This window comes from Eleutherodactylus coqui, chromosome 1 (genome assembly GCF_035609145.1).
Source record: "Eleutherodactylus coqui strain aEleCoq1 chromosome 1, aEleCoq1.hap1, whole genome shotgun sequence".
Lineage (NCBI taxonomy): Eukaryota > Metazoa > Chordata > Amphibia > Anura > Eleutherodactylidae > Eleutherodactylus > Eleutherodactylus coqui.
This window is the reverse complement of record NC_089837.1, coordinates 534,275,239-534,302,677: the sequence shown is the minus strand read 5'-3', so window position 1 is coordinate 534,302,677 and position 27,439 is coordinate 534,275,239. Positions and strand designations below refer to the sequence as shown.

General features: G+C 45.1%; 1 protein-coding gene across 1 annotated transcript in view; it reads left to right on the top strand.

Annotated features, from left to right (window-relative positions):
• Positions 1–27,439, top strand: part of LOC136607539 (polyunsaturated fatty acid lipoxygenase ALOX15B-like) — a 123,871-nt gene that overhangs the window by 11,477 nt on the left and 84,955 nt on the right. Inside the window, exons 3-7 of the mRNA XM_066589046.1 lie at positions 8,287–8,368; positions 8,468–8,590; positions 20,646–20,749; positions 22,775–22,947; positions 26,589–26,735. Of these exons, the coding sequence (XP_066445143.1) occupies positions 8,287–8,368; positions 8,468–8,590; positions 20,646–20,749; positions 22,775–22,947; positions 26,589–26,735 (629 nt within the window). The remainder of the gene's footprint in view (positions 1–8,286; positions 8,369–8,467; positions 8,591–20,645; positions 20,750–22,774; positions 22,948–26,588; positions 26,736–27,439) is intronic.

Genomic DNA, 27,439 nt, shown 5'->3' with positions numbered 1-27,439 from the left:
ACAGATCCGCGCTACACAAGATGCAAGGAGAAACTGGACTTACTTGGCTAGGGGAGTTCTCATGTGCAAGAGACTCCTCACATATGGACAAGGTAGTACAGTCCAATGCTGGAAGATGTGCATCCGAAGGAGTATGAAAGTCCACCGCAAAGCCAAAAGGATCGGTGAATTTAATATTAAATAGTTGACAAGAGCAAACTCAATAACATAAAAAATAGACAACATGGCGTTTTGGCGCACATACAAGCGCCGTTTTCAAGCATGACTACATTATAGACAGATCAAACATTTATACTCATGCACTTACATTCGTTCCCAAATCCGTGAGCCGATAGGTTGGCGCTCTCAGGGAGATGAAGTGTCGCTTGTGGATGACGGGAGAGATTGGATTTACAACGACCGGCTGATGAGTTTAAAAGAAACAAATGAAATAAAACGAAGGGAAGTCTATTATTGGACGGAAATAAAAATACAAGCACTGAATAGGTGAAGAATTGGGAGGTTAGAAAGATCATATTAATAAGTATTAAAACGGAAGAATCAAAATGATTAAAAGGTTTTTTCTAACCCATTTATATTACCTACAATACCACATATCCTATTGTTATAGTGCAAGAGGGAAATAGAAGGAGGCGAATCTAAAGCCAATCATAAAACGGAGAAATCTACATAAATGTCATCAATATATAGAAATCTATATATATATAGAGCTGAAAGCCCTCACTGACTCACTGACTCACTGACTCACTGACTGACTGACTGACTCACTGACTCACTGACTGACTGACTCACTGACTGACTCACTGACTCACTGACTGACTCACTGACTCACTCACTGACTCACTCACTGACTCACTGACTGACTCACTCACTGACTCACTCACTCACTGACTCACTCACTGACTCACTCACTGACTCACTCACTGACTCACTGACTCACTGACTGACTCACTGACTGACTCACTGACTGACTGACTCGCCAAAAGTTCTCCAACTTCCCGATGTCGTAGAAACATGAAATTTGGCGCAAGCATAGATTATCTCCAAAATAGGAAAATAAATTGGGTCCCAACTCAATTATTCAATTCTAGCGCAAAAGAATTGGCGTCAAAATTTTACGTACATAATCTAAATCTCTCACTTCCAAATGTCATAGAAACGTGAAATTTGGCATGAGCACTGATTATGTCATAAAAAGTAAAAACCTAATGGGTCCCAACTCGATTATTCAATTCTATGCGCAAAAGAATTAGTGTCCAAATTTTACGTGCGGAATGTAATTTTCTCACTTTCCGGTGTCATAGAAACGTGAAATTTGGCACGAGCATTGATTATGTCATAAATAGGAAAAGCGAATGGGTCCCAACTCGATTATTCAATTCTAGCGCAAAAGAATTAGCGTCCAAATTTTACGTGCGGAATGTAATTTTCTCACTTTCCGGTGTCATAGAAACGTGAAATTTGGCACGAGCATTGATTATGTCATAAATAGGAAAAGCGAATGGGTCCCAACTCGATTATTCAATTCTAGCGCAAAAGAATTAGCGTCCAAATTTTACGTACGGAATCTAATTTTCTCACTTTCTGGTGTCATAGAAACATGAAATTTGGCATGAGCATTGATTATGTCATAAATAGGAAAAGCTAATGGGTCCCAACTCGATTATTCAATTCTAGCTCAAAAGAATTAGCGTCCAAATTTTACGTGCGGAATGTAATTTTCTCACTTGCCGGTGTCATAGAAACGGGAAATTTGGCACGAGCATTGATTATGTCATAAATAGGAAAAGCTAATGGGTCCCAACTCGATTATTCAATTCTAGCGCAAAAGAATTGTCGTCGAAATTTTACGTGCGGAATGTAATATTTTCACTTTCCGGTGTCATAGAAACAGGAAATTTGGCACGAGCATTGATTATGTCATAAATAGGAAAAGCTAATGGGTCCCAACTCGATTATTCAATTCTATGCGCAAAAGAATTAGCGTCCAAATTTTACGTGCGGAATGTAATTTTCTCACTTTCCAGTGTCATAGAAACCGGAAATTTGGCGCGAGCATTGATTATGTCATAAATAGGAAAAGCTAATGGGTCCCAACTTCATTATTCAATTCTATGCGCAAAAGAATTAGCGTCCAAATTTTACGTGCGGAATGTAATTTTCTCACTTTCCAGTGTCATAGAAACCGGACATTTGGCGCGAGCATTGATTATGTCATAAATAGGAAAAGCTAATGGGTCCCAACTTGATTATTCAATTCTATGCGCAAAAGAATTAGCGTCCAAATTTTACGTGCGGAATGTAATTTTCTCACTTTCCAGTGTCATAGAAACCGGAAATTTGGCGCGAGCATTGATTATGTCATAAATAGGAAAAGCTAATGGGTCCCAACTTCATTATTCAATTCTATGCGCAAAAGAATTAGCGTCCAAATTTTACGTGCGGAATGTAATTTTCTCACTTTCCAGTGTCATAGAAACCGGACATTTGGCGCGAGCATTGATTATGTCATAAATAGGAAAAGCTAATGGGTCCCAACTTCATTATTCAATTCTATGCGCAAAAGAATTAGCGTCCAAATTTTACGTGCGGAATGTAATTTTCTCACTTTCCAGTGTCATAGAAACCGGAAATTTGGCGCGAGCATTGATTATGTCATAAATAGGAAAAACGAATGGGTCCCAACTCGATTATTCAATTCTAAGCGCAAAATAATTAGTGTCCAAATTTTATGTACGTAATCTAATTCTCTCACTTCCTGATGTCATTTTATATGAAGGAAACGTCGCATGGTTACCTCCACGTGGTGTTTTCTGGGTAACGCAGAGAACTATGCAAAATGGTGAACATATCTTTTTCCTCAGTATCTCTAAAATAACCATGACTTCATAAGACTTTCCATGTGAACACCAGATAAACACCAGTACCAAATAAACTCGGGCGAAGCCGGGTATATCAGCTAGTAAATCAATATGTGTGAAACCAGGAACATACATGTATCCCGGACATAACATGCCAAACACTGGGAGGCATGCAGGCTCCCTATCAGCACAAGATCACTTTTGTCCCAAACCTCATTTAACCCATTGGGTACCAAACAAACCTAACAATTCCATACATTTCTCTTTTTAACCTGTCACAATCCCCATACTCCACTTTCTCTGCGGGGGTCTCCCGTATACCATTATAATCACCAGAAATTTAGTGGGCGAGATGAGCTGAAAGCTGATAATTTCCTGGTGGCCAGGTTTAAGTGGAGCTCCAGTTCAATTGTCTCTTGTGTGACAGATCCCGAGGACAAGGGTGACCCCTCCATGATTTCCATATCAACAGGTATGGGCTTTTGTCTACTTTTAATGCTCTTGTTAAGAGTAAATCTTAAGTACATGAAGGTTCCTCCTGCTCCCGAATCTAACATTGCCAAGCACCATATCCTCTGATCTCTCATTGAGATCTCTATGGAGAGAACAAAATGGTGGAACAGAGGAAAGGTTTTCATGCTGTCTTGCATTATTGGTGAGAAGGCGTGTTTGGTAACATCTCATTGTGTTTTAATGGCTGGATTGGATGTGACCTTGACGTTGGTTACGGCAAGTATCCTCTGGAACTTGGGTGTTAGGTTGAGCGTCAGGGACCTGTGTTTCTACAGGTTTCTATGAGCACAGCTTCACAGGTGAGGGTTGATTGAGCTGGCTGGGTGTTTCTCCAGCCAATCCCCTCTGGTCTGCTGCACATAAATACTAGCATCTCTTTGTAGAAGATGCTGGTCATTTAACTGTTTTACTCTGTTGTAAACCCACTCAGAGCTGGTATTATGCATGCTTGTCTGTAGTGCCTCTTTCACATTCCCTAAGGGTGGTCTGGACACCTGTTGTCCCTCCCCCCTTGCATCCTGGGGTGCATGCATAGAGTAGTGTGTGGTACTGTGACCGCACAGGTGCATACACCTGCAGGTTTCTGCCTATCCCTTGGCAGGTGCGGCCTCCATACATCTGATGTCTTATGTGTCAGATGGGTGATACCTGACATTATTCCCTGTTATGTCAGCACAGTAGCTGAATCTCTGTCCCCTTGGTGTGAGGACCCTTGGACTAGCTATAGTTTGCTACCTTTAAGCACGTGAGTTCTGGGTGGGGTTCCTGTTCTATGTGGTATGCAAGACCTTGTGTGTTGGTGTGAACAGTGACTTGTTCCGTATGTCTGTGCAGGTGCCCAGACATGAGGTATGAACTGTCGGGTTCTGTGTTTAGTGTGTTGTGTCCTGTGTTTTGTACATATCTCCAGGTTCCTAATCAGAGATAGCTAGGTCCCAGATGAAAACAGTGGAACTGTCCTTATCAGGACAATCACCCTGCTTTTAGGCAGGGGTTCCCCACTTTCCTTGGTTAGTAAGAGACTGGTGTCCTTCCATCTTCACCTGGAGAGGTGTAAATTGTCTATGCAACATTATGAGAGTTGTAGCACTTTTATTAGTACACCTTCTTGCGTCCGTGCTTAGGCATCACGCTTTAGTGCGCTGCATGAGCGTAACATTGGGCAGTATAAGGCATAATGTCCTGAGCTTCCACTATAAAATGTACAGATTTTCAGCACAGCACCTTGCTTTTTCAGTCGTGGAAAGTGGCTTACGGATGGGGTCCACCTGCATTAGTTTCGCCATGGCTTCAGTCCTTAGCTGGGGACTCGATGAGGACTGACAGGAGAAGTAGATATTGCCGAAACACTGCAGTCTCTCTTTTTGCTGCTTTTAAAAGTCTCTGGTCAATTCTAATACAAAGTACAATGAAGGCTTCTAGATTGCCAGTAGTCAGAAGGGAAGCCAGGGGTCAGCAATGGTAAGTCTTAGTGGGATCACAGAAGATCAGGCAGAAGTAGATCAAGGTTTGGAGCACAATAAATCACACAAGGAAGGAAGGATCAGCAACAGGTTTATATAGCAAGCCTAATCAGGGACAGGGCGGAGCCAGAACAGAGACTGGATAGCAGGATCTGGGAACCAGGCTAAAGTATGCAGGGAAACTTGTCTAAAAGCCTGAATGACTTAGCAGGGAGACATGCCAATATGGGAGCAGGAGGTCCTGGGTTTGAGTCCTGCTAGTAGGATGCATGCAGGAAAGGTTCATTGTCATGAGTTGACTAGCACTGTCTCCACCATAGACCTGAGATCACAGTATGCAAAGTGGTCTTTGTTGAGCCTTACCATAGAATCATAGAATGCTAGAGTTGGAAGGGACCTCCTGGTCATCTGGGGTCATCGGGTCCAACCCCCTGCTCAGTGCAGGATTTGACTAGCTCATAATCTTTCTTTTTTCTAGAGCTCACCACATAAGAAGTCATCCTCCCAGTGTGGACTGGCATAAAACAGTGTTTCACCATTAGCAGAGGGGTAATAAAGATTTAGGAGCCTGTTAAGCCTTAAGGAAAATACGTTTTCCAGTGAATTCAGAGGCTGGGGGTGCAATCTTCTCCCTTAGCAGCTTGATTCTTACACAGGACTTAAGTATAAACTTACAAAATCATTAGGATAAGTAGCTTGATGCTCTGACTAGCAAACACGCATCTCTCTCTGCTCACAGCAGCCAGGCTTCTCTTCTACTTGGTGTGCTCCTCCCTTCTCTCCTGGGCAAAGGAGGTTGGGCTGGGGACTTTTTGGACCATTGATACCTGCAATTTTGTTTCAGTTCATCAAGATATCTGGGATGCCTTATGTGTCTTCTTCAAGTCAAACTACGGCATCTTAATATGATTAAGGTCAGACAGACTTAGCCATTCCAGAACACAAATATTTCTCCACCATTCTTTAGATGATTTTTCTTGTGTCCTTTGTGTCATTTTTTTTCTCGCATCACTTAACATCTCTTCAGCTTGAGCTCCTGGACAGCCACCCTTAAAGTGTCCTGTAAGATGTTCAGAACCACTTTAGAATATATTGTTTCCCTAATTATCAGGAAGCGTCCAGGTCCTAAGGTAACAAAGCAGTTCCAAACCATAATGCAGCTCCCAATACAGCCCCAAACTATGATGTCTCCTCCATCATAGCCCCAAATCATGGTGCCTCCTCCATCAGGCTTCACAATTGGATGTGGTTTTGGTGTTGCTTTTTCATCAAACACCGCATTCTTCACTTGGGCGTCAAACTTCCACTTTTATCTCATCCATGCACAAAATATTTTTCCAGAAGCATTGTGAGCCATCCAGTTGGTATTGGGTAAACTTCAGATGAGCTGCAGTGTTTTTTTTGGCCAGCAGCAGATTTCTTCCATGATCACTATTCTTGGTCAATGTTTCTTTAATAGTGGATGTATGAGCGGAGGACTCTGCAGTCTGTAGGTCCTCTGCTGTTCCTCCTGTGTTCTTTCTCCCCTCTTTCAGAATTAAGTATTGTGCTCTTGGAGTAATATAACAGGAATGTAAAACTGTAAATAATAAGAGGGATTGGGGGACACCCAGGGCTTTAGTTTCGGAAGCCTTTCGCAGCCTTATGCATCTCTATTACAAAAACGAAACTGTTACTCCCTAAAGGATCTAAACCACCAAAATTGGTTTTATTTAATACCAGAGAGAGAAACCGATTACATTTTCCAAATCTGTTTTATTTTTATTGAAAAAAATGTATTCTGTTGTCTATACATGACAATGAGGGGTGGGGGGGGGGGGGTGTTATCGTGCTGGAACTACATTTAACAGCATTTAGAGAGATGCTTTACAGTAGCTTCATGACCATTCACACAATGGACAAGATGGAACCCACTGACTTGTATAGGAGACTTCTGTAGGCATGCTCTGTGACCTGTGAAGAAGTCATTGTTCTGGGAGGGAAGGAGGTGAACTGGGAAGTCACCTATTGTGAATGGTGGATCCCTTGTTATCTATAGATAGGTGTCACCTCTCAGTGTAATACTGCTTGTGACCATGATGAGATGATGGCTAAGAAGTTTCCTCTTCAAAACAAAAAGTGTTAGACTAGTATTAGGCCCTGTGGGCGATGTGCAAAGAGAGGAAAGAGGTGAGCTGGGACATCAATTCTGGGATTTATTAGGAGTAGCATAGAGTCTAGATCACTCTACCTTGGCTAGATCTCATCTAGAATACTGGGTCCAATTCTTGGAACCCCGCTTTAACCCTTTCCAATCCACTGTCTGATCTCTGAAGACATTATGATTTAAGGCTGCACAGCTCCGATGTTGGAAGACGTCCGTCGGGGCTCTCTTACTGTATATTGCCAGTCTCTCTGCTGTCGGAGCCTATCCAACGTGTCACCTCATGCAGTACTGGCTTTAGCCAGCATATAGCGCCATTGCATAATGGCAGAAAAAGAGTAAGCCCCCTAAGAAAACCCGGATACAAATTGGATTGGAAAGGGTTAAAAAAGACATAGACAAACTGGAGCAAGTTCAGAGAAGAGTTACCAAGATGGTGAGCGGTCTGCAAATCATGTCCTATGAGGAACGGTTAAAGGATCTGGGAATGTTCAGCAGAAGAGAAGGCTGAGAGGAGACTTAATAGCTGTCTACAAATATCTGAAGGGCTGTCACAGTGAAGAGGGATCAGCCCTATTCTCATCTGCAAGAGGAAAGACTAGAAGCAATGGGATGAAACTGAAAGGGAGGAGACACAGATTAGATATTAGACAGTGAGGGGATCAATGAGTGGAACAGGTTGTCACAGGAGGTGGGGAGTTCTCCTTCAATGAAAGTCTTCCAACAAAGGCTGGACAAATATTTGTGTGGGATGATTTAGTTATCCTGCACTGAGCAGGGGGTTGGACCCGATGACCCTGGAAGATCCTTTCAACTCTACCATTCTATGTTCACCTATTGTGAATGGTGGATCCTGTGTTACCTATATATAGGTGTCTCCTCTCAGTGTAATCCGGTCTGTACAGGGAGGAGAGCTGTGACTATTGTGAATGGTGGCTCCTGTGTTATCTATATATAGGTGTCTCCTCTCAGTGTAATCCGGTCTGTACAGGGAGGAGAGCTGTGACTATTGTGAATGGTGGCTCCTGTGTTATCTATACATAGGTGTCTCCTCTCAGTGTAATCCGGTCTGTGCAGGGAGGGGAGGAGGTGAGCTTTGACTATTGTGAATGGTGGCTCCTGTGTTATCCATACATAGGTGTCTCCTCTCAGTGTAATCCTGCCTGTGATGATAATGAGATGACTGCTGTAATTTTTGATGACATATTCCCTTTAAGAATATTTTCAGATGCCTGCACTCATATTAGGACTTTTATTCTCTGCAGGGGGCGCTACTTACAGCCATTGTGACCTGTTCTTATTTCAGGCAGTATATTATCCACAAGCTCTGGCAACCTCTACATGGAGCAACGGAAGATGGAACTGGAGAAGAATAGAGAAGTTTACAAGTGAGTGCTCCCCCAGCAGGATGACCATGTGATGTGGATTTTGGGGTACCCCAGGAAGATGTTCTCCATTTATGTTTAATACTTGGGATTGTTTTACAGATGGAAGATGTATGCCCCAGGTTGCCCATACTGCATTGATGCAGACGGCATTGGTGATCTTCCCATCAACGAACGGTACTCAGATGAAAAGCGTGGCAGCTTCTTGGTCACCGTGCTTCTATCGTAAGTTTTCCCAAAAATCCCAATTAAACGAAATGAAGGTGCAACGGGGTGAAATGTCATCTTGTACCCAGTGTGTTGTACTTGAAGATGGAGGATGAGTCTAGAAGCTTCCATCACTGGCCCGACACATCCGAAACAATGGAGTATATCCAATGTTATTACCGGGTGGGTTCCAGACTCTGCTGCCTGAGTGCATATTATGGCAAAGGGGTTTTTAAACCTGCAGATCGTTGACTTCTCTCGGACCAGAATGACCAGACATGTGCATAAATTGCTCCAGGAGACTTGCACTCTTTTAAAACCCTCACCTCCCAGCATTCATTTTCATATCACACAGCAATTTTTAGGCTTCACAACTAGAGATGAGCGAACGTACTCGTCCGAGCTTGATGCTCGTTCGAGTATTAGGGTACTCGAGATGCGCGGTACTCGAGTCAATTCCATTTCCTTCTCTGCATGTCCATTTTCTGGCCAATAAACATGCAGGGAAGGAATTACCACTTCCTCCTGTGACGTGCCAGCCCTATCCCACCCCCCTGCAGTGAGTGGCTGGTGAGATCAAGTGACTGCTGAGTACTTAAAGCAGTCCCGCCCGCGGCTCGCCTCAGACACATGCTGGCAGAGATTAGGGAGAGTGCTGTTTCTGCTGTTCCTGCTATAGGGAGAGTGTTAGGCTACTGTTAGCGTCTTCAAGAACCCCAACGGTCCTTCTTAGGGCCACATCTGACCGTGTGCATTACTGTTGTGGCTGCTGGGAGCAGTTTTGCACAATTTTTTTTTTCATCTCGGGCCGTGCAGGCCATTACAGCTATAGCGTTCTCAGTCTGCAGTCTATTATACAGAGTATAGGGGCAGTACTGGTGAGGCAGGGACAGTGGTAGTGTAGGATCCTGTCAACAAGTACCCCAACGGTCCTTCTTAGAGCTACCTGTGACCGTGTGCATTTTACTGTGTGGCTGCTGGGAGTTGTAGTGGCTCAATATTACCCAGCTAGGTCTTTTGCAGCCTGTCATATAATTTTTTCGGACTACAGTGTGCGTTACATAACCGCTGTCAGCCTACAACTGCAGACCAATAACTGCTTAATTTTTTACACCGCTGTTTGTGTGCCATCAACTTCACGCACAGCGTGCGGCGACAGCCCCTGATAGAGGGAAAGACATATACACTCTATATAGGCTGTTTGCTTTTTCCAAAAAATGTGAAAAAAAAGCTCCTTCTTAGGGCTACCTGTGGCCGTGTGCTTTTTACTGTGTGGCTGCTGGGAGTTGTAGTGGCTCACTATTACCCAGCTAGGCCTTTTGCAGCCTAGCGTATAATTTTTTTGGACTGCAGTGTGCATTACATAACCGCTGTGAGCCAACTAAGGAGAGGTCTTCATAGGAGGAGGCAAGTGCAGCAGCAGGACAGGTTGGAAGGGGCAGTGGGGTGGCCAGGGGTAGAGGCAGGACCAGAGCGAAGACTCCCCCCAACTGTTTCCCAAAGCACCCCCTCGCGTCAAGCCACCCTGTAGAGGCCTAGGTCTTCAAAGGTGTAGATGTTTTTCAGTAAGAGCGCGGACGACCGACGAACAGTGGTGTGCAACCTGTGTCGCGCCAAGATCAGCGGGGGAATCACCAGTACCAGCCTCACCACCACCAGCATGCGCAGGCATATGATGGCCAAGCACTCCACAAGGTGGCACGAAGGACGTTCACCACCTCCGGATCGCACCACTGCCTCTCCCCCTGTGCCCCAACCTGCCACTCAGATCCAACCCCCCCCCCTCTCAGGACACAGGCACGAGCGCCTCCCGGCCTGCACCCAAACCCTCACCTCCGCTGTCCTCGGCCCCATCCAGCAATGTCTCACAGCGAAGTGTCCAGCTGTCGCTAGCGCAAGCATTGGAGCGCAAGCGCGAAAAACCCGCCACTCACCCGCACACTCAAGCATTACACGTACACATTGCCAAATTGATCATCCTGGAGATGCTGCTGTACAGGCTTGTGGAAACGGAGGCTTTCAAAAACATGAGGGTGGCGGCGGTCCCATGCTACTTGGTCCCCAGTCGCCACTATTTTTCCTGGTGTGCCGTCCCAGCCATACACCAGCACGTCTCCCGCAACATCAATCGTGCCCTCACCAACGCGGTTATTGGGAAGGTCCACTTAACCACGGACACGTGGAAAAGTACTGGCGGGCAGGACCACTATATCTCCCTGACGGCACATTGAGTGAATTTGGTGGAGGCTGGGACCGAGTCAGAGCCTGAGACCGCACATGTCCTATACACACCCAGAATTGTGAGTCCTTCCTTGGATCTGGTATCTATGGCGGTCTATGCCACCTCCTCTAAACCCTCCCCCTCCTCCTCCTCCTACGCAACCTCTACCTCTCAATTAAGAAATGTGAGCAGCACGTCGCCAGCAGTCGGTGTGGCGCGGCAGCACAGCGGTGGGCAAGCGTTAGCAGGCCGTGCTGAAACTACTCAGCCTAGGTGACAAGAGGCACACAGCCCCTGAGCTGTTGCAGGACTGACAGAGCAGACCGACCTCTGGCTTTCGCCGCTGGGCCTCCAACCGGGCATGGTTGTGAGTGACAACGGCCGTAACCTGGTGGCGGCTCGGCAGGCTTACACACGTGCCATGCCTGGCACGTCTTCAATCTGGTGGTTCAGCGGTTTCTGAAAAATTACTCGCACTTGTCAGACCTGCTCGGCAAGGTGCGCCGCGTCAGCGCACATTTCCGCAAGTCCACCACGGATGCTGCCACCCTGCGGACCCTGCAACTTCGGTTTAATCTGCCAGAGCACTGGCTGCTGTGCGACGTGGCCACACAGTGGAATTCTACGCTCCACATGTTGGCCTGGCTATATGAGCAGTGTAGAGCAATAGTGGAATACCAACTCTAACATGGGCAGCGTAGTGGGAATCAGCCTCCCCAATTCTTTACCGAGGAGTGGGCCTGGATGGCAGACATCTGCCAGGTCCTCAGAAACTTTGAGGAGTCATCCCAGATGGTGAGCGGCGATGCTGCAATCATTAGCATCACCATTCCTCTGCTATGCCTGCTGAGAAGTTCGCTGCAAAGCATAAAGGCTGACGCTTTACGGTCGAAACAGGAGACAGGGGGAGAGAGTATGTCACTTGATAGTCAGAGCACCCTCATGTCTATATCTCAGCATGATTTGGAGGAGGAGGAGGAGGAGAAGGAGAAGGAGGAGGAGGGGGAGGAGCAGGAGGAGGAGGGGGAAGAGACAGCTGGGCCCACTGCAGATGGTACCCATGCTGCGTGCCTCCCATCTGTTCAGCGTGTATGGCCTGTGGACGTGGAGGAGGAGGAGGAGGATCCTGAAAGGGATCTTCCTAGTGAGAACAGTGATGTGTTGCGTACTGGTACCCTGGCACACATGGCTGACTTCATGTTAGGCTGCCTTTCTCGTGACCCTCGCGTTAGACGCATTCTGGCCACTACAGATTACTGGGGTACACCCTTCTCGACCCAAGGTATAAGGAGAACCTTTCCACTCTCATTCCTGAAGAGGAAAGGGGTTTGAGAGTGATGCAATACCACAGGGCCCTGGTGGACAACCTGATGGTAAACTTCCCATCTGACAGCGCTATCGTCAGAAGGCACAGTTCCGAGGGCCAAGCAGCAGGGGAGGCGCGGAGATCAGGCAGCATGTTCAGCGCAGGCAGGGGAACACTTTCCAAGGCCTTTGCCAGCTTTATGGCTACCCAGCAAGACTATGTCACCACTACTAAGTCAAGGCTGAGTCGCAGGGTGCACTGTAAAAAGATGGTGAGGGAGTAAGTAGCTGATCGTACCACCGTCCTCCATGATGCCTCAGCTCCATACAACTATTGGGTGTCAAAGCTGGACACGTGGCACAAACCTGCGCTGTATGCCCTGGAGGTGCTGGCTTGCCCTGCTGCTAGCGTCTTGTCAGAGAGGGTGTTTAGTGCAGCTGGGGGAATCATCACAGACAAGCGTACCCGCCTGTCAACTGCCAGTGCCGACATGCTTACACTCATAAAGATGAACAAAGCCTGGATTTCCCTAGACTTCTCTTCTCCACCGGCGGAGAATAGCGGAACCTAAAGATTCTTTTCGCTGCAACTGCAGATAAAAGCACTCTTCTCTATCACCGGAAAAACGGGGCATTTATCTTTGTCAATCTGTCTCTGACATTAGTCCTCCTGCTACTCCTCCTCCAGAAAACACATGTCATCGCGCTGAACGGCCAATTTTTCTGCGGCCCTAAAGGCTCATCTAACAATGTTTTTACAATTTTTCAAAGTTTCAAAAGTATTGATACTTTAACATGAACCAATTTTTTCAACAGGGCTGCCTACAAGCTCTGTTACAGGCTCTGTTCCAATTAATCAACAGAGAGCTGTATCTTTCAAAAGTTATTTATGGGTTTCACCTGCCCTCTCGGTTCATAAATTTTTCAGAGGTAAACTTGTACTCTTGGTACACTTATTTTTCGGGCCCACGCCTGCACTCTTATCCAACTAATTTTTTCGGCCTTCACCTACGCTCATGGTACTCCAATGTTTCAGAGGTTGGCCTATACTATTACTACAGAAATTTTACTAGGGTCTGCCTGCCTATACTTCTGCTACAAGAAAGTTACAGGGGTCTGCCTATACTTCTGCCACGTAAATGTTACAGGGGTCTTCCTATACTGCTGCCACAAGGATGTTACTGGGGTCTGCCTATACTGCTGCCACGTAAATGTTACAGGGGTCTGCCTATACTGCTGCCACAAGGATGTTACTGAGGTCAGACTATACTGCTGCCACGTAAATTTTACAGGGGTTTGCCTATACTGCTGCCACAAGGATGTTACTGGGGTCTGCCTATACTGCTGCCACGTAAATGTTACAGGGGTCTGCCTATACTGCTGCCACAAGGATGTTACTGGGGTCTGCCTGTACTGCTGCCACGTACATTTTACAGGGGTTTGCCTATACTGCTGCCACAAGGATGTTACTCGGGTCTGCCTATACTGCTGCCACGTAAATATTACAGGCGTCTGCCTATACTTCTGCTACAGAAATGTTACTGGGATCTGTCTATACTGTTACTACAGAAATGTTACAAGGGTCTGCGTATACTACTGCTACAAATTCGTACTGGGGTCTGCCTATGCTTCTGCTACATAAATGTTACAGGGGTCTGCTTATACTCCTGCTACTGAAATGTTACATGGGTCTGCCTGTACTGCTGCAACACAAATGTTACATGGGGTCTGCCTATACTGTTATTACAGAAATGTTACTGTGGTCTGTCTTTACTGTTACTACTGCTGGGCTCTGCCTATACTGCTGCTACTGAAATGTTACAGGGGTCTGCCTATACTGCTGCTACACAAATGTTACAGGGGTCTGCCTATACTGCTGCTAATGAAACGTTACAGGGGTCTGCCAATACTGCTGCTACATAAATGTTACTAGGGGGTCTGCGTATACGTCTGCTATTAAAATGTTACTGGGGTCTGCCTATACTTCTGCCACGTAAATGTTACAGGGGTCTGCCTATACTTCTTCTAATGAAATGTTACTGGGGTCTGTCTATACTGTTACTAAAGAAATGTTACTGGGGTCTTCCTAGACTTCTGCAACATAACTGTTAGTGGGGTCAGCTTATACCTTTGCTACAGGAATATTACAGGGGTCTGTGTATACTATGGGTGCACTAAGTCTTCCCATTGCGCTTTTCTACCTATCTGACCCCCCCAAAAACCCAGACTAACTAGGGCATGGATTGTGGGCAGAGGCCAACATGTATTTTCTTTCACGTTACCACAGCTATCCGGGGCACTGCAATGGGATTTCTTTATGTACCGTCTGTGGGTTCCTGAGAGCCACCCATGCTGTGGGTGCACACAGACTTGCCATAGCGGAGTTGTACCTGCCTGGCATTTTTAATAAAACCCAGACTGACTAGGGCATGGAGTGTGGGCCGCAGCCAACATGTATTTCCTCTCACGTAACCTCAGCTATCCGGGGTACTGCTATGGGATTTCTTTATGTATCGTCTGTGTGTTCCTGCTAGCCACCCATGCTGTGGGTGCACACAGACTTGCCATAGCGAAGTTGTACCTGCCTGGCACTTTTAATAAAACCCAGACTGACTAGGGCATGGAATGTGGGCCGCAGCCAACATGTATTTTCTCTCACGTAACCTCAGCTATCCGGGGCACTGCATTGGGATTTCTTTATGTACCGTCTGTGGGTTCCTGCTAGCCACCCATGCTGCGGGTGCACACAGACTTCCCATAGAGGTGTTTTACCTGTCTGTCCCCAAAACACTGACAGACTTGGGTAGGGTGCAGAGTGCAGATGGTTTACCCCTTGTGTTGTTGATTAGGTATCCGACACCCAAACAGAATGAGTAGTGTGTGGACACATGGAGTCCCCATTGCTATGTCACTCGCAGCACCTTGGGCAACACAAGGTGTTTGCTGTGACAGAGGCTGACCCAGGGCCCTCTCACATACTTCCCACACCGAATATTGCTGCATTGTGGAGATGTGTAGAAGTGCTGGTCTGGCAGCTGAGTCCCCTTTATGGCCACGTTTGCAAATGAAAACCTTAACGAGCATCGGTCATATACAAAAATGCTCGAGTCGCCCATTAACTTCAATGGGGTTTGTTACTCAAAACGAACTCTTGAGCATCGCGGAAAGCTCGACTCAAGCAACGAGCACCTGAGCATTTTGGTGCTCGCTCATCTCTATTCACAACCCATAAGGCCACTATCACTACCCCACCAGGGGCGTCTGGAGGAAATTTTTCTCCATCAGACTGACACAACGGTTCTCCAAATAGGTCCACACAGGACCTCAGGCTAGCAGCCCTTCAGCTCCATTGAGCTATAACTTCCCCTTTGAGTGTAATAGGAACAGACCTTTATGAGGCTTCCTGACACACCCATAGGAGTTAGCCCTTTCACTGCAGTACCAGAAGTCCTGTCTGCAGCCCTGTACAGGCTGTGACAAGTCGGGGTTCACTCGCCTCTGGATTGCCATCCACACAGATAGGAAGTGGCGCACCTTGCACGAAAATATGCTCCAGAAGTCTGAAAGTTTGTTTAAATCTTGCTCCTGTCAGCCTTTATTCACAGCACATAACAAATCATACACAGTCCAAAATAGCTTTAGGGTTCACAACCTACAGGGTCCTATCACTAACCTCACCTGGGGTGTCTGGAAGGCGTCTTCCTCTGTCAGACATGTCAGGGTAATTCTGTGTACAGCACCAATCAGGCCCACCCCAATTCCCCGTAGCTGGCAGTAAAGGAAAAGACCACACAAGGAGTTCTGGTATAGTTCCTCACACTGGAGTCACTGCGCGCTTTATTGCAGGTTGCATGCTGTATTATAGCCCTTGCTGTGTCATTAGGAATGTGTGACTGTCTTATTGTATCAAATCCACCGCATATCCATATCCATATATGTAATGTCCGCAGTTCTGCCTGAGGCAGGGTTAATCATATAGGCAGTTAAGTCAATCATTATCCAGAAAAGGCACTTCCAGTTTCCAGTCTTTTTGCAAGAAGTCACATAGTCAGGCATCCTGTTCTGCTGTTAGCTTCAGGTTACATCTCTCTGCCTTGCAAATTTCTAGTGTAATATCTACTCAAGTATCATTAAGGTCCATATTAAGTTTTTGCATTATAGTATTGCATAGTATTAGCATACGTATAAAGAAAGGAAAGCCATATAGGAATATATATCCATATCTTTTACCCACATACACATATATTTCCCTCTCAGACAGACCCAACTGGTCCCCACTAGACCTCAGGCTTCCAGTCCCTGATGTGGCTCCTTCACCGCATCTCTGGCTCTCTCAGCCAACGCCTCTCTGTTTCTGGCAGGAACTGGCTCTTTTGTAGTTCGTTCCTGCTACACCCATCGGGTGTTAATCCTTACCTTTTCTTTCTCCAGGTACCAGACTGCCTATCCATCACCAGGCCAGTTTGACACTGCGCTGCTACAAGGCCCTTCTGGGTATTGCTCTCCCACATATCCCCCCACTGATATAGGCCGTAGCCCATGTCGCAGCTTTAACCCCCTCTGGAGTCAAAGCTCCAGGCTCAGGGATGTCCATGTGTGGGGCTATCACTGCACCTTTCTTTAGATCTGTAACTGGTACTGTCTTAGCTGCCACATCATCTTTCTCATGCTCAGCTACCAGCACAACCTTTTCTTCAGTTTATGACTTAACTGACCCTCTTTCATTAAATGTCCTCCCTTTAAGTCCTCGTGTGGTGATTGCCTCTATTGACTCAGTTCTGCTACTGTCTACAACTTCTTTCATGTAGTTTTCTTTACTTGCCATTTCTGGGGCCACTTTTCCAGTCTCTGCTTCAGTGGCCTCCTCAGCTTCAGCAGCCACTTTTACTTTAGAGGACTGCTCATCCTCTAACTGTTGCTCAGTGCCTTTAATCTCATTTACCTGGATGATTTCATCCCTCAAGGCTTTGCTAGTCTTCACCAACTGTTCACCTGTAATGCCCAAGTCACTTTCTAAGCACACTTTGGCGCACTTCACTGCTTGCATCTCATTTTCAGTGTTTCAACAAGATTTTCATTTGTTGTATTTGCTGTATAAACTGGGTCCTAGAACTCTCTAGTCTCAGAACCTTCTTTTCAGCAACTTGACTGTTTGATTCCCAATGTTTCATGTTCACGCTTAACTTCTCGGCGAACTTTTGAAACATCGCCTTTACTTCTGATGCCACTTTCAGGGTGTGCGTCAAGGTTCGCGCCTCCGTCTCTTTCTCACAAGCCCTTTCTTCAGCATGCTCACATTCACTGGCATATCTTGCAGACTCTATTTTTTTCTTCAGTAAGCCCCTGTTTACACGTATCCTGTTTCTTCTCCAGTTGGACACAATCTGTTGTTGGTGACCAAGCTCCACAGTACCATCTTCTAATTCCTGTTGAAGACTTGTTTTAAGCTTCTCAAGTTTATCATAGGTGGATGCTTTTTCTTCATACTGGTGATTTGTAGTTTCTAACACTCTTTGAACTTCTCTCTTTTTCTTTTCAACAAGCATGCAGTATTCTCCATTTTCTTCTCCATATCTGACACCTGCGCCTGAAGGGTTGAAATCTGCTCTGACAGGTTTCTATTAGTTTCTGCATCTTTCTCTACTTGCTCTCTCTTCAGCTGTGCACTAAGTGCCTCTGATGCGTCTCTTCTTGCAGCAGCTTCTGGCACTCTTCACTCTGAGCTTCCAAATCCAACTGCAGTTTGTTAATCTTCTCAGACAGCTCTGCCTGAACCCTGTCACCTTTAGTGATTTTTATTTGTAGCACCTGAAGCTGCATTTCTACTGCATTTCTTTTGCATTCCAATACATGCTTGTCTTTCAATAGCATCTTCCCCTCACGGGTCAACTCAGTACACTTAACTTTTCAAAGTTTCTTTCACCTTTTCAGTTTGCTCCAACTGCTTGAACAGTTCCCCCATAACTAGAGATTGACTTCTTTCAAGATCCTGGATTTGAGCTTCATACACTTCCGATTCCTCAGCCAAACTCATGTGTAGCTGGGACACTAGGCTCTCATTCAGGGCTTCATGGGCTTCCTTAGGGCTCCTATCCATGGGTGATCTTGCATTGCATTACTCGCGGCAATAATCTGGCCACGAATAATGCAGTGCAAGCTTTCCATTGCGTTGCTATGAAAAGTGCAGCCCACTGTCTACGAGCAGAGAATCACAGAGATTCTCCACTCATGGGACTCAAATCGCAGCATGCGATTTGCTGCAATTCTCCGTGGTGAGCCTATCTGTCGGATAGTCTCACTGCAGAGAACTGTCAGTTCTCTCCCCTCCTCCCGGGAGGCAGAATATCACTAGCGATATTCCGCCTTGCCCGTTGACAGGGGGCCTTAAAGTCCAGTATGTCTTTCAAGAGATTTGTTTGAATATCTGCCTAGCTGCAAGCAGCTTTCTCTGTTTCCAGTTTTCCTTTGAGCTCAGTTACCTGCAACTCCCATTCACCATTCCTCGGGGCTACCTGCATGTTCAGCTCTGCAACGTGATCCAGCAAACCTGTAGCTGGATTTCGTGCATCTGTAGAAGCTCTTTCTAACTTGCAACACGTCATCTCTAACTCTTGGGTCTTATTTGCAGTTTTATTACAGTCCTGTTCATACTGCACAGCTTTTGCTTCCAGACATACTCATTTTTTGGTTCATACTCTGCGATCAGCCTCATCTCTGAGATGTTGCATCTCTTCATGGACTTTTGAAAGACATCCCTCATATTTCTTTTTCTCACCTCTCAATTCTATCAAGCCTTGTTCACACTCAATGACTTTTTGTTTCAGCAACAACCTGTGATCGGCTTCAGTTTTAGATGCTCTTCTAAGGCGCTCATTCTCCTTTAAGATCGCTGCACTTTTTGCTTTCACCTGAGCTGCTTCTTTGAGAGCATCCACCCTTTCTCTCTAGAGTCATTCTGTCTGCAACTCTAGAAAATTTGCATAAGCTGGCCAGAGCAGCTTTCCACTTTCTTTTACATTCTGGACCACAGGGTCCACACGGACCACCTCTTCAGTCTTCCTTGCACTATTTCTCCTCTCTTTCTCTGGAGGTATATTAGTGCTGACTCTCACATTGGCGTTGGCTGCACTCCCTATAGCAACCTGTTCAAACTGTGACTTCATCTGGGGAACATTTCTATCAATTCTGGGCACATGATACAGAGAAAATGCCCCACAATCCCCCACATATCAGGGTTAATGAAAAGTTTTCTCTGCAACACATTACCATCAGCAATATAGTCCTTATCAAAAAAATAGTCCTTAAACATTTCCTCATCAAATGTCCATTGACACTGTGCAGCTTTCAGTGGGCCATCCTGCACAGAACACACCATCCTTTTCATGGCCTCATTTTGCTCTCTCACTTGAGCAATCGACTGCGCCATCTGCCTGAGGAGCTCCTCCATAGCAAAGTCAATTTCACCACCGAAATAAGTAAAGTCCATTAACTTGGTTCACAGACATCCTCTGCTTGGTCTTTTGTTGCCCTCCGAGGCAACCACAGCTTTTCAGCCTCCTGGTCCTTTAAACCACTGTCTGCAGACTTTTGTCACTCCTCAGCAACTGAAGTTTCAGCCCCCTGGCTCTTTACAAACAGCTTGCAGCAGCACCGCCCACAGCCAACATCCACTTGACATGTTACTTGCAATCTGCTGCTTTGTGCATCACTCCGTGTGCCAGCGCATCCTCCACTATATATGGCAAGGGGGTTTCTTGCCTGCGGATTGCCACAATCTCTTGGGCAGGAATGAACACAACATTAATGCCTCTAGGAGACTTGGACTCTTTTAAAACTGGCACCTGCCAGCATTTATTTTCACATCACACAGCAAACCCTGTACAACATACACAGCATAAAGTTCATAATTTAGGATTCACAACTCACAGGGCCACCATCACTACTCCTCCCAGGGCATCTTCCTCCATCAGACTGGCTTGACGGTTCTCCAAATTGGTCCACACAGGACCTAAGACTAGCAGCCCTTCAGCTCCACTGAGCTGTAACTTCTCCTTTGAGTGTGACAGGAACAGACTTTTATGTAGCTTACTAACACATCCATAACCCTTTCACTGCAGTACCAGAAGTCGTGTCTGCAGCCCTCTACAGGCCCTTCTGTGTACTGCACTCCCACAATATATATAATCACTGATCTATGATACTTAAGGACACACCTTAAGTTCTACAGAAGGCTTTCGAGGAACCCTCAGGGTGGTGATGTGATTGGTACCAATGTTCTGCCATCTGAGGAAGCTTCATGTCTTCACTGTTTCGTTTACAGTCAAGTTTACTTGAGCCTGGATTTCCTCCAGCCATACGTGACCAGTGAGAAGCTGCTGATGGTGCTACTGAAGTTGGTCACTGTGGATAGTTTATACCATATAAAATGTTGTTGATCTTCTTATAAATACAGCACCTTTAAATTGTTCTTTCTGTCTTAAGCATTTGTCTTCTTCTTGGCCTATCACTGATAACCTCATAAACTCCTCTCTTTCTGCTTTCTTACAGAAAACTTGAAGTAGGATTAAAAGGTTTCACAAGAAACACCGATTCCTGGAGAAATCTAGACGACATCAAGACGGTGTTCTACTTCAACAGAACCAACATTTCCGGTGCTTTACAATTATTTCCATTATTTCACCTCTTGTGGTTGTTATCAGTGTGACTTCATCTCCGGCCGATCTCCAGTTCTGTCTTCTCTGGGTCTCCAGGCTTCTTGTGATTTGATTTCAAGCATATGTCGTATAAACCTCATAGATGCAGTTATGGCCGTAATAGATTATAAAAGTCTTAGCTCTACAAATGATGTAGAAGATCCACCATAGATATCTGTACATCAGAAATATCAGTGTGAAAGCAAAACACTGCAACCCATTTGGACCTGAGGATGGATGTGAGCTTCAAGAATCTTCCACTTACACGACTCAGGAGTAGAAGATTTGAAAATGGTTTACACTTTGGTACATCGGTGAAGACTTATGAGAACCGCATGGACGGGAAGAGCTGAATCATTGACCAAATCAAGGTGAACCTTCCACATGGAGCAGAAACAAGTTGCAGTTTACCCTTTTTCTGAATATATAATAAGTTTCAACTAATTATGAAATATCTGCGAGACATAAAGGAAGAAGAGGACGGCCAACATCAAAGATTAATGGATGTGTAGTGGCCCAGAACACCATCCTGGTCCCTCCATAAATGTCATACATGCTTTGTCTCATTTGGATGCACTGTGCTAAGCTGTCATTTTATTTTCTGTATGTGTTTTGTATAGCTGCAGTGTCTGAAAGGTTAACTCCCATAAACTCATTGCCTGTCAGTGCTGTCTGCTGAATTTATCTATTCTACTGTGTCATGTGGTATACGTGAAGGTGGAAATGTGAGTGGCTGAGAGCGGGAAAGGTTGTTGATAATCATCAATCTGCCCATGCTCTTGGAGGACCCACATTGGTGCAGGGAAGCACCTTTAGCTTCTTTGTATCGAAAATGGAGGAGAGGCTCCCTATGGAGGAGCTGAGGATCACCCCTCTTCCCCCATCCATTGGAGAATCCACAGGGAGACACCTCTTGTCTCCCTGTGCTTAGTATGGAGGAGGAGAGACACCCCTACCACATGTGAATCGCATGGGGGAGTGAGTTATTAAAGCCCCCAGAGTGAGAGCCACCCAAAGTAATACTAAAACAGGTACCTTTTCACACCAAAGGCTTTTCCTGTGTGGCCGTCCACCATGAGGATCACTGCACAGAGGTATTTGAGTGAGACACCCATGCATCTGCTGTGCGGGGTGTGCATTGGCTAAGCCTTTCGTGAATAATTGTTTGCCAGAGTGTATGTGGAGCGACTCCTTGCCCCCTTCCTCCTCTGGAGTGCTCCCAGTCCAGGACCGGTGACATACAGATAATGTGGACTGTAGGACCGTATTCATCTTGTGTATCCTCCCTACCTCTGAGCTATAACCTGCTAATGTTCTGAAGTGAATTGTACCTGCATGACCTCTTATACAAGGTATTACCAAGTAAAAGTTATACCAGCCTCTAACCGTTCCTAGGGACCTGAGGCACTATACACAAGTCTCCGTGTTTATTACTCTGCCACATAGAATATCGGTGTGTGGGAATGGTGGCGTCACGAGTGATTGATACTAGTGCTCCCCATCCTGTTCATTGGCTCTCCCTCCCAAAGGAGTGTTGAAGCGGGCCTGCAATCCTGCTCTGGCCTTGGCTACGTGTCATCCCCCTGGGACCAGAGCCTGGTAAGTTCCACCTTGACGAGACAGCACTAATCCCTCCCAGCTCTTCATGTTAGCCAGGTGCCCAGGGTCACCCCTCTGGGGTGCTGCAGATGGTATATTCATGAAGTCAAATGCAAGAATCATAGACATGATACTGTGCAGTCTTTAGCCTCAACATAAGATGGTGAATTATAGATCTATGCAAAACAGGGCATTCTAACTGCTTTCATAATTAACCCGACAATAGATATCTTCATTAATAGCATAGTTGGTGGCTGTTTAGTAGCTTTAGTCCAGAGTGATACATATGTCAAATTCTCAGATAATACACATAAAATTTGGGGGTGCATTCACATAGGATCACTGTCTGCTGTTAACCAGTCTCCATCTCTCTGTTGTCTCCAGATGAGGTCTCCAAGAGATGGAATGAGGACTCCTTCTTTGGTTATCAGTATCTGAATGGAGGGAACCCAATGCTGATCCGGAAATGCCTCAACCTATCAGAGAACTTCCCAGTCACCAGCAGCATGGTGGCTGCATCTCTGGGGACCTCCACAGACCTTCAAAAAGAGCTTCAGGTGGGGATTGTAACAACTTCTAAGCCTTTCAATGTCCAAATCTGCCTGCGTTGGAGGAAAGAACCCAAAGCAAGCCTGCGCATTATGGAGAGAGTCTATTACACAACTGGAACCAGTCTGTGCAGCATAAAGATGCAGCCTACTGTACAGCAAATAATCTAAGCCTGTGCATAAAAAAAGAAGTATATGGTACAGCAGATATTCCAAATCCATACGGAATGCAGAGGCAGACTGCTACACAATAAACTGGTTTATAGCAGGCAGTGATTATTAATGTAACAACTGCAAATAGGGGAGAGGGCAGAGGTTAATACAAGAAATTACATAATCCAAGAAGTGTAAGCATCAGAACACGAGGACTGGATTCTCCTATCAACCATCAGTCCAGATACAGGGCATATAATTACATAATTAAAGTTCTGCAAAAAATCTAATAAACATGCGCAAATATGGTGGCCTTCCAGATCATAGGATTACAGAATGGTAGAGTTGGAAGGGACCTCCAGGGTCATCGGCTCCAATCCCCTGCTCAGTGCAGGATTCACTGAATCCTCCAAGACAGATATTTGACCAGCCTTTGTTTGAACGCTTCCATTGAAGGAGAACTCCACACCTCCTGTGGCAACCCGTTCCACTCATTAATCTATTTTCTAATATCTAATCTGTGTCTCCTCCCTTTCAGTTTCATCCCATTGCTTCTAGTCTTTCCTCGTGCAGATGAGAATAGGGCTGATCCCTCTGCACTGTGACAGCCCTTCAGATATTTGTAGACCGCTATTAAGTCTTCTCTCAGCCTTCTCTTTTGCAAGCTAAACATTGACAGATCCTTCAGCTGTTCTTCATAGGATATGATTTGCAGACCGCTCACCATCTTGGTAACTCTTCTCTGAACTTTCTTCAGTTTGTCTGTCTTTTTTAAAGTGGGGTGCCCAGAACTGGACCCAGTAATCCAGATGAGGTCTGACTAAGGAAGAGTAGAGGGGGAAAATGACCTCACGTGATCTAGACTCTATGCTTCTCTTAATACATCCCAGAATTGTGTTTGCCTTCTTGGCTGCTGCATCACATTGTTGACTTTTTCCCATGTGCTGCTGCTTAGCCCAATTTCTCCTATTCTGTATGTGCTTTTTTCATTTTTCTTGCCCAGATGTAGGACTTTGCATTTCTCCTTGATAATACCATTCTTTTAGTCGCTGACCATTGTGCAAGCTTTTCTAGATCTTTTTGAATCCTGTCTCTCTCTTCCCTAGCGTTACCTACTCCTCCTAGCTTTGTGCTACCAGCAGATTTGATCAGTTTCCCACAATTCCCTCCTCCAGATCTTTTATACAAATGTTGACCAACACTGGGCCTAGGACAGAGCCTTGTGGTCCCCACTTGATACATTCTCCCACTTGGATGTGCAGCCATTTATGACCACTCTTTAAGTACGATCACTCAGCCAGTTGTGAATCCACCTAACAGTTGCCTTGTCAATCCCAGATTTGGTCATTTTTCTCAATAAGTATGGTATGAGATACTTCGTCAAATGCTTTACTAAAGCCAAGATATACTATATCCACTGCATTTCCCTGATCAACCCAGTCAGTAATTCTGTCATAGAAGGAAATTAGATTAGTCTGGCATGGCTTGTTTGTTACAAACCCATGCTGGCTCTGGTTAATTACTTCATTCTCATCCAAGTACTTGCATACATGCTGTTTAACCCCTTCCCGCTCCAGGACGTACCGGTACGTCCTGGGGATAGCGCGAGATCACATAACATCGGAGATGCGCCCCCCGCTGTTAACCCCTTCCCTGCCGCGATCTAAGTAGATTGCGGCAGGGAAAGAGTTCACAGAGGGATCGCGCTCCCTCTGTGTCTCCGGACGGCTCTCGCGATGTCATCGCGAGAGCCCGGCCTGTCACCATGGCAACAGGACGCCAGACACTGGCATCCTGTATTGCCTATGCCTAGGATCGCTGTATAAGCGATAAGGCATGGCAGAGCAGTAGCTCTGCCATGCCTTATGACAGCGATCATAGGCACAGTGCTGCAAGTCCCTCAGAGGGACTCGAATAGTGTAAAAAAAAGAAAAGAAAAACGTAAAGAAAAGAAAAATGTAAAAAAACAAATTTTTAAAAAACCCTTTTTTATGCTTTTTCTAATATTAGCATAAAAAAAGGTTAAATATTGGGTATTGGCACGTCCGTAATGACGTGTACAAAAAGTTAAACACGCTTTTTATTTTGTACGCCAAATTTTTAGCATTTTGCCTCCCAAAAAATGCAATAAAAGTGATCAAAAAAGCCGTACATTCCACAAAATGGTACCAATAAAAACTACAGCTCGTCTCGCAAACAATAAGCCCTCATAGAGATCCGTACATAGAAAAATAAAAAAGTTACAGGACTTTGAATGCAGCTATAGAGAAAAAAAAAGATTTCCAAAAAAAAGGTGGTTTTATTGCAAAAAAGTGTAAAAACCTAAAAAAAATAACAATTTTGGTATAGTTGTAACTGTACCGACCCGCAGAAAGAATTTAGTGTGTCATTTATGCTGCATGATTAACGCTGTAAGAAAAAGAAAAAAAAAATCTATGGCAGAATTGATGCGTTTTCTCTCCCTGTTATCATAAAAAAAATAATAAAAGTTTTACGATATAGCCTATGTACCCAAAAATAACGCCGATAAAAATTACAGCTTGCCGCGCAAAAAACAAGCCCTTATACGGCCGCGTCCACGGAAAAATAAAAAAGGTATGGCTTTTGAAATGTGGAGATGGAAAAATACCAAAAAATCGCTTGGTCCTCAATGCCAAAATAGGCCATGTCATTAAGGGGTTAATAATTTGTACATAGATCTTTCCCGCTACAGACGTCAGGCTCACATGCCTGTAGTTTCCTGGATCCACCTTCTTCCCTTTTTTTTCAAGATAGGCACAACATTTGCCCATTTCCAATCTTCTGGGACTTCTCCTGTTCTCCAGGGATTTTCAAAGATTATGGCGAGTGGTTCAACAATTACCTCCGCTGCTTCCTTTAGTATCCTAGGATGTAATTAATCTGGACCTGGAGACTTGGGTTCATTTAAGTTAGCTATTTTTTTTTTTATTTCCCCAATAGTGCAGGGAAGATCAATTGATATTCCATCTACTTTCTGAGAGAAAACAGATACAAAAGAGGAATTTAAAAGTTCGGAACATCATTCTTAACCAATTCACCATTTTCATCTTGTAAGCATGCAATGAGTTTTATTTTGCTTTAAAGAGATAGAGAGACAACTGGTTGCTATGCAACATGAATTATTAAATCCTGAAGAATACACTAAAACCATGCAAACTTTTATGCTGTAGGTTTTTTTCAAAGTCTCCAGCACAGGTCTGGCATGAAAGCTTGGACAGAGTAGTGCACTATGCTATGTTAATTCATCCGGGAAAGTTTCCACCAGCGTACTAAAAGCAATGTGTTACATCCAAAGGTCTGTCTGGCGCCACTGGAGTCCGGAACATGCCAGACACAGCAATTCCGATAAATTTATTATTCATCTCCAAGGATGGAGCATAACAAAGGTGAAAGGGACCTAGGAAGGAGCTGTATGATATATAATTACCTGGTGTCTGTAAAGTATAAAGATGTGAACTTCTCCATTTCCCTAACAGAACGGGAACGTCTTCCTGGCCGACTACAAGATTCTCCAGGGAATTCCTGCCAACCACTCTGTAAATGGGAAGCAGCAGTACATCAGCGCCCCCATGTGTCTGCTGTGGAAGGACCCCCAGGACCAGCTGCTCCCCATCGCTATCCAGGTAATGTCCAGTCACCCCATGGAGCATCTTACACTTTAAAGGTATTTCACCCTTTTTGAACCGCTCTTATCACCGCATTTAACTAGAATATTTAATGAAGCCACCGTTCAAAGGAGTCTGCATCCAGAAATGCTCCAAGTCTCTATAGTGACAATCCCTAAAACCAGGTACCCCCCCCTTCCCATTTTTCCAGCAAATTTCATACCTATATCGCTGCTTAGTTGTAATACAAAAATTAGCCCAAGTCTTCTTACAGTCCTCCCTAAAATCATCCAGAATTGCCAAGTAGGCTGCAATATCAGCGGTGAGCTGGACCCCGGACTATGAATTATGAACACAATCTTCGCAGTTATGTTTCGTTTTAAAATGGACAACTAATAAATTGTAGTTTTATTCTAGAAAAAGACTAGCAATGCAGATATAGATATGTACAAAAGATATACAAAAAAAAGATTGCTACATGGGAGTAGAAGGAAATACAGGTACAACAAGCAGGATTATTGAAATAAACAGGTGGAAAAATAAAAGAAAGTTACCAGATTTTGGGATCCACATCCAGGAAACAAAGTCCATCTGCTGCAGTATATCTCTGTGGTCTGGCACTGGGTCTCTCTGATACCCTTAGTTTTAAAGGTTTCCCAGAACACACCTCCCCTCAAGCCCTCTGACGTCATTCAGAGAAGGGTGGGGTAAATGCGTATGCA